This window comes from Anopheles darlingi, chromosome 2 (assembly GCF_943734745.1).
Source record: "Anopheles darlingi chromosome 2, idAnoDarlMG_H_01, whole genome shotgun sequence".
NCBI classification, from domain to species: domain Eukaryota; kingdom Metazoa; phylum Arthropoda; class Insecta; order Diptera; family Culicidae; genus Anopheles; species Anopheles darlingi.
In genome coordinates this window covers 46,496,903-46,505,317 of record NC_064874.1, presented here as the reverse complement: position 1 = coordinate 46,505,317, position 8,415 = coordinate 46,496,903, and the positions used below count along the sequence as shown (strand labels likewise).

General features: G+C 46.6%; 1 protein-coding gene across 1 annotated transcript; it reads right to left on the bottom strand.

Annotated features, from left to right (window-relative positions):
* Positions 1 to 7,568, bottom strand: LOC125950698 (uncharacterized). The gene is given in 7 exon segments (XM_049678925.1): positions 1 to 307; positions 2,141 to 2,389; positions 2,611 to 2,685; positions 5,267 to 5,435; positions 5,480 to 6,240; positions 7,338 to 7,396; positions 7,398 to 7,568. Coding segments are annotated over 7 exon segments (1,791 nt in total).
* Positions 7,569 to 8,415: the final 847 nt, after the last annotated feature.

Genomic DNA, 8,415 nt, shown 5'->3' with positions numbered 1-8,415 from the left:
TTACTCCGTTCCGGACGAACTGCCTGAGGAGGATGAAGCCGAGGACGTCGTGGAGCTCGTTGATGAGCTGCTGGATGCTGGCGGTTTCGTCTTCTTTTTGCGACCACCAGTCGCGGAAGGTTTTTCGTGGATAATCTCAAACCGCTCATTGGACGGGTCAGCTGGTCGCCGTTTTCGCGAATGTTTCGTAGTAGATGGTCCATCACAAACTTCGTCATCGCTTCGACCTTCGCCCGGCGCATCATTGTCAACTGGTGGCGGCTTTTTCCGATGGCCTTTGGTGGTTTCCCCGTGACGAGACGATTTTCTGCAACAACCAAGATACGGTCATAACGAAAAGGATAATCATGAAAGATGGAAAGATATTAATATACACATAGACACGCGCGCACAGGCACGCAAGTAGGAGTGGAATAACAAGAAGTGGGTGTGCGGGTTGTCGGAAGCTGTAGCCAAAGGCTGAGAGCAGCCATTCCACGGAGTTGTAATAGAATCCAGCTCTTGAAGAGGAAACATTTTTCTTCATCTAATTTGAGCATCGAGCGTAGGGGATCCAGTACCGCACGATATGTGATATCGAAGGACCGGCACGACTGTGCTCAAGCAAATGGAACGACAGTCGCTGTGTGTGTGTGTGTGGAAGATGATTTCTTCGTTATTAGATCGCTTCCATTTGTGGTTTGGCGCTTGCGAGCTGTAATCGTGTACCATGCCGGCTGTACGTTAACATGCTGTTTGTCGTGCAAACGGAACGGGTTGGAGGGTAGCGAGAGACGATTAAGGATCGGCTAAAAGATATTTTCCCCAATTAATATTAATCCCGAGACCGCACACTTTGAGTGCCTCGAGATTGCGAACGATAAACGGAATGTAACGATAAGTTATGTGTACCGGGGAGGGAATACCATAGCATATCAGAGGAAACGACATGTTTGTGCAGACACTGTGTTGCTGACTGAATTAGGCATTATGAAAACCCGACATTTTCCGGCCTTCAAAACTGTCTGTATTCAACAACATCGCGACAATCTGTACGCCGGAAGTAGCAAACACGACGATTTCGATTCGCATGCTTTATCGATCCATGGTTTGCGTTGTATTTGGCGGAAAGCACCCGACGGAACCATACGGCAGGAAATAACATGAGTTGTCTCGCAGTTTCATGGGTTTATTGTTGTTGTGTAGATGTTTTACTACCGACACGAGTGTCGATGGCTGTTTTGAGGTGAACATTAAAAAAAAAAGGTAACAGCGCACACAAACAGGAAATGATTTATCGTTCAGTCAGTTTTTTTCTGAACTGGAAAGCTATATCCAACTTATAAATAACTATAACCATATTTTCATACTCGTTTTTATCTTGTCTTGATAAAATAATCGTATAATCATCAGATGAATGAATCAGATAAACTACTTTTGAATTTTTTATATACTTTTGATAAAAGGTTGATGTGGTGGTAACAGTTGGCCCGTGTATTTATCTACCATATGAAACGGAAATTTAAACAAACGACGAAAATTCGCCATAGCATACAGATGGGTGCAAAATCTGTGTACTTTATACACGTTGGGTCTTTTATTTTCTTTCCCAAGATGTGTACCATGATACAGTTATTATAAACATTTGACATTTGTTCGTAGAATTCAGAGTTTTAAAAGAAATATTCGACATACTCAGGAAACGCCTATTGAATCGCGAACAGCATTCCATCCGATTAAATCAAAGTCATGCATCTTTTAGTAGCTAGCATAAACATAAATAGCACCATGTCACTACCTATCGTGCTTAACAGTGAAATCTATCACCGATCGAAGGGCACGAGGCGCAAAAACGTCACACATATTTTCGTTCCAGCTCATGCGAAACATCCACACTGTTGCCGATACAGGTACCAAATTGAATAAATTGAATTCGCTTCGTTCCATCATCAAAAAGGTCATGGAACGGTTCGGCAAAAGAAAACATCAGCGAAAGAAAGTTTGTTCTGCTGCTTTCGGTGCTGCAGCTCGTAGTCGGACAGACACGTCGGCTTTTCTTTGTGCCGGAGGAATTGAACTATCCCACAAGAGGCACCAGATCCTCGACCGCGCGACCACCAAGCCAATCCAGCGAGATACAATCATCGAGAGGATGATTTACCTGTCCTTCGAGTCCTTGGACCGGCGGCTGGGCTGATCTGCGGCCGCTGATACCTCCGATTGCCGCTGCCCATCGCTGTCATCGGTGCCAGCGACAGGTGACGGTGGCGGTGGCAGCATCGGATCATCCCCATCGTCCCCCGGTATGCCTGTCCGTGACTTGGATGGCTTCCGGTGGCGTGCCCGCCGCTGCTCGGCCGTCGTTTGACTGCTGGCCGTCGAGTAGCCAGTGTCCTTGCGCGACGAGGACCTGCGAGACAAGTACAGTGTCGTTCAGTCGCGTACGCGTCAAGCTAACGATTAAAGACTGGCCACCGGCCATCCGCTACTTGAGGTGTAGCGACGTGTTCTCGGTGCTGTCACGGTGATTAATTGCGCATAATTAATCCCGCTATCAGTGTGTATCGAGCTTCCGGCGGATCCGGATTAAAGCACTACTGCCACTTCCCCGGTTCCGTTTACGCTACTTACCGATTCTTCCGGTTCGAGCGCTTCCCCTTCTTCCCGTCGTCCATCGGCTCGTCATCTCCAATGTCGGCAACTTTCCTGTTGAAGCAGCAAAAGACAAGCGAATGATAAAACCAAATGCTCAAAGTATAAGGTAGCCCACTTGGAGCCGTGAATGAAACCGCCCACTGTCTGTTGCCGCGAGGTCTGCGAGAAGGTATCTCATCTGGCCATCGCCACCATTCCGCTCGCTCGATTGTCACATCAAATAGAGTTCCGAAATTGATGAAGAGAAAAAGTTTCGAAATAAAAGTCTCTTCCCGAACACCATACTCTCGAGAAATCGAGGCATCGAGGCAGTCGATGCTCTTCGCCAAGGCGAAACTTGAATGAAGCAACTTCCTTCAGGCTGGAGGCAATTTCTTCTCCGCACAAAAAAAACAAAGAATCCATCCTCCGAGACACGCAGCAAAAGACCATCAGACCATCACTGCTGAAGCTGTTGACTGAGTCGAGAAGGAATGTAGGTCGGAGTAGCTTGTATAGCACTGCTTCCGGCGGAAGCGAGCGCTGATGACTTCAGAGGCAGCGACATTTTTATTTTTTTAGCATCTAAACTTTCCACCGGAAAACCTAGTTGACCCACTGAGTGCATCCCGTGGCCACAAGTGGCCACACACAGACAAAAAGAGTTCCATCGTACGAGCAAAGTGGTGACGAACGTTTTTCCTTTTCCCTGACGTTCCACTATAAAGTATCGAAGGTTTGGAGAAGCAATGTGCACCTTCTGGGGGAGGAGGGGCTCGTGTAGCCCAAGGGATCGATTCCGTAGAAGGTTCAGTCGAGCGTTCAAACAACCTTTGGAAAGGATGCTGCAAAGTGGTGTTCGGTATAATCGATCCACCAGAAACGTTCTTTGTACTATTATTCTTCTACAACCATTGGAGTTGTTGAAGGTATTGGCGATGGGCTATCGCCTCGTCGTCTCGAACCTTCGTTTGGGAGTTTCTATTGGTGGAACATTTGTATGTATTCTTCTAAACGTACCTAAGGACACTAATCCGCTAGTCCTTTACAATATACCTTCAAATAACACTTCTATCGACGAAGGGACTAAATTGTTCTATTGTTTAAACTTTGCTTTCATATTATGCCAAATTGGTGGTCATTCAAAGGCAATGCATTGAGAATGATAGTATCCACGAGCCAGTCTGTAAAGTCTATTTAGTGACAATTAGAGGATTTCTTCGTATTTTGCTTTAGCCAACGAAAACTGACTCGTAAAATTAAGCATCTCGCTTAAACAAGTGAGTAAGTAATTAGATACCCGCGGATAGCGGGAGCTAATCGGTTCATTGGAAAACGAAATGTATGAAGCGGCTAATTTTGAAATGATATAGCATCAAAGAGAACCAGCTAAATAAGGATTTCCTTCGAAGTAATTCTCTTAATCAATCCAACCCTTTTCGAAATTTACATTCCCTACGATCCCAGATACGCGAGTTAAACCGAACGAGAGAAGAGTTTCCAGGATGAGGATGCTTCATTTGCATCTTACTCGCCAAGGAGTAAGATGATTCTCCAAGAGGCTTCTCAGTCGTTGCAAAGTTAATGGCAAACAAGCGTGTATCATTTTCCACAAACATCCGTTGCTTTTGGCAGGTTAAATCGAATCATGGGGCTTATTTCCGCTATCCGTACTACACGTACACTATCCACTTCCTTCGTGCGAAGCATTGCAACGAGCCGTCCGCACGGAGGCGTCTATGTCATGAAAGCCTCTTACTCGCCTTTTAACAGTTACTGCGACCTTCGATAAAAGCTCGCTGAGTTTCCACCGCGAAACGGTGCTGGAATGGCCCCACAACCCTTTTCACCACTCCAAGGCGAATAATAATCGATCGCCCCACGTCCCGGGGAGGGTGGCTTGTTTCTGATCTGAGTTCGGCCGGAAAACCTCCCGGCGCACACAATGGATCGAATGGTTTTTCTCACTCCAGCGAAGGCAGGCCTGATTGGCTTGCATCCGGAACGGTGGCCTACTTTCACACATCTCTTCTATTCCACGTAACGGGCCCCGTGCCTACGGACAGCATGATTAATGTTTTGACCCTCCCGAGACTGTTCCTTACACTTAAGGTAACGGGGAACTTATGGCGCCTCTTGCTCCTGCTATCTTCACCGGTAGGTCATGGGTCGCGAGGGTGCGATCTTAGTTATAAACGCAACAACCACATTTCAAAGGTTAACTATCCCCTTTTGGGTTTGATTCTTGTGGTTTGCATATTTATTTGTGCTGTTACTAGACCCAAGACACGCTAAATATGGCTATCATGTTCAGTTAAGTTTGCATAAGCTCATGAAGTCATTACACTAAGTGTTGGAATTCGTAAATCCCGCAACATTATTGACGTAATGCTAGGTACCGTTAAAGTATCAACAGAAGCTGAATAGTCAATCACTCAACTGCCATCGCTACTCTAAGTACCTGTAAAGCACCCCGCATCTCCTTTTTGGCAAAGCAGAAAAAAATCAAAATTGAATTTCTTCCAGTTTTTGCTGCCCCCCGCGGGATTGACCGAAACTTGTTCTCCGGTGAACTTTCCCTGTGGAAATTTTGACCTTCTGGATGAGTGCATTATATTGCGAGCGAAGCTTTTTCCTGGAAATGCTTTCTCACCGTCTGCTGACTTTTCGTTGCTTTTGCTGCCGTGCTAGCGATCCGGCGGACGTCTGTTCGACCCTTGGCCGTGCCTTCGAGCGTTGCTTGGTGGCCGCCACTTTGCGATTTTCCGAATGCACCACGTACAACCGGTACAGCTGCAGCAGAATCACCAGCGTGTTTTTGCCTGCCAAAGAGAAGAAAGGAGCAGCAGCATTGAGCAGTGCCGACGGTTAGAAAAAAAGAACATTTTGTGCTTCCAGCACAAGAGCGGAGTAACCATCTCGGGTTTGATGCGCGGTGCCACACAATGCTCACAGGTGAAGAAAATGTTCATGTAGGTGATGATTTTGTAGTGTACGATGATTAGTAGCCGGAAGGTTAGGAACGGTGCGTCCTGTAGCAGTATGTTGAGCGCGATTCCCCAGACGTCGATGTTGCAGCACGCCACATTGCAGCAGTTGGTATCCTCGGCATCCGACGCTCCCCGTGTCTGGCTGCCGCCTCCCCGTGGCTTACGGGCACGTGTTGCCGAAAGGACGATGGTAAACTGGAGCAGACTCCAGGACCAAATGCTGAGCGTTAGGAGCACCAGTACCGGTTCGTTGGCTATCTTTGCATCCTTGAACGAGTCAAAGAACTCGATGATGTCGGCGGCCGTACCGATGTAGACCAGCAGCAGCTGGCTGAGCTGATCGCGCGTGAGGTCCCCTTTCGGTAGCATCCAGCGGCCAATGATGAGCACCAACATTAGGAACTGCTCGATCAATGTTACCCACATTTCAGCGGTGAGCTGAATGTCGGGAAGCTGTATCTTCACGCCAAGCATTTTGTTCAGATCCTTCAGATCCTTGCCAACCGTCGCGACCAGATTGATGGTTTCATTCAGCACCTGATCCTGGTAGCGCGTGCGTTTGTCCAATTTGTCCAGTTCCAGCAGCCAAATGGCCGGTACAATGCTGGAGAGGTAAAGAAACACCGACGGACAGAACCTGAAATGAGAAATGTTGTCATCAAGCCAAGTAATGTATGCTTCGTCTTAAAATGTGATAAGATTCGTTTCCCGGATGCCCTCCCGTGTGTGTGTGTGCTTCAGGGATGCGAGCGAACCTAGTGGAAATTCCGCATTAAAAGCTTGTGTCGCAAAACCACGAAATGAACGACACAATCCAATTCAGAGCATAATGGATCTTGTTCATTTTTTGTCTCTAAACACCCTTGGGCATAGCACACAGGCTGGCTAAAATTAACCATGAATGAAACATGATAAACACAAAATACAGTTTTTTTCTCTTGAAACTTTCGCCCGAACGTGCGCCCTCCGACGCTCGTGTTGATCGGGAGTAGGGAAGCGGATTACATTTAATCTAAATTTATGCCCTCACTTGGCCATTAGCAAAGTTTTGGAATGAACGAACGGGGCGGCGCACGAGGATTCTTGGAAATTTCATCACGTGTTCGATGGGATGAAAGATGGCAGAAGAGGTTAGCCGAATGCTTCATGCTGTGCGATCAGATGTACAACTTTAGGCAGGGCTCTTAACGTGGCGTGAACAAGTGTCTTTAATGGCAAAGTGGTTCGGGTGTTTCCACGAAAAGGTGATCGGTTTAGAGTGTTCCGTGGTAATCCCATCCAGGACAGCTAGATAAACAACGGATATGGTTTTGTATCGTCCTTGATCTATTCGGTTCAGTATCATATCCAGTCCGAGATATATTCAACTTTTTGATCAATTTTCTTTTACTCGTGCGTCACTGCTTCTAATCTTTGTAGATTCAAATTTTCTTGGGCTATAAGGTAACACCAAAAAAGAGAATGATTGTAAAGTAAACCCTCTGATAACGACACACGAAGGACCGTCTTCCACGCGATTTCTGTTTCCCCCGTAATGTTATTTCCAGGTGCAAACTGTTTTTTAAAACAATCTTCTCTTGAATGAACCAACAAACCATGCTAAAGGATGCAGAACCCATCCCCGGAGGAGACAAACAAACGCTCCTTCCTATGCTGCTATCCTATGCTATGTCGTCTAGCGTCACGGGCATCAAAATGGATATGGGGCAGGAAATTAGATTTTACGGCTACTACCCTTTACACCGTTCGGTTGGTGGCGGTGCCATCTTACCAGCGCCATTCTTGGTTTTTTTTTATCGCCAGCGTAAAGATGCCTTCGATGCAGAGCACTCCGATCGGGGCGCACAGACTCCAGTAGATGGGGTCGGTTTTGTTTTGGGTCACTTGCCAGATTGCAATAAAGCCATGGGCGGCAAACAGGATTCTCGTGAGGACAGCCTTGAAGGTGGCGAGAAGCTTGGCCATTGTGTGCGCTTTCTCGTAGTTCGATTGCTGTATTGCCAATAACGCACCATATACAACGATTAATGTTTGCTTTATTACATTTCACACTTCATTAGTTCACTTGCACCCAAGGACCGTTGCTGCAGAATGGTTTCACTATCGTTTCACAGAAAATGGATCCCGCACGGATCATCAAACCATTACCTTTCAACGACCGCATTAAACTGATTGGCGGTTTGTTCAACGCAATAGTTCGATCAGTCCAAAATTCTGAATCGTAGACGGACTCTATTCCGCGGTAAGAGTGCCAATCATAAGGCCCTGGGGCTTGTATGGTAATCGCGAATAGGAAACATGACCAATCAAATCGATAGGCCAACGATTCGAACTGCAAGCGCCACATCGATGACTTTGAAAAAAAGGCGCCAAATCGTGAATTGCAAAATTCCCTCTTGTCCCAATGCTACATACACTGCTGCTCCTGTAAAAGATAGTGAAAAGTAAACGCAGGGAAATTTAAGATCACCCTTTTGCTGTGAACCTACGATGACCTTTGTAAAAGATTTGCTTTTTCTGAAACGGTGTTTTGTGTTTCCCTAAATGTACCTACTTCTCTAACAATCCAGCGGGAATTCATAAAGAAAACATCCTGCGGACAGAGATAGTTCTAGAGTCAGTCAAGACTGTCGACACTAGGCAAGGTCTAGTTTAGTAGACGTGTAATGGCCGGGGATCCCAGATGTCGAGATTAGTTGATGGGAGTGTGAAGCCGTCCGCGGGAACGGTTTGGTCATCGGTCGGTTTCATCAAGTAGTCCATCAGTCCTCGCAAAAGCGGCTGAGAATGCTACTCTTCCTTGTCTCCTTGG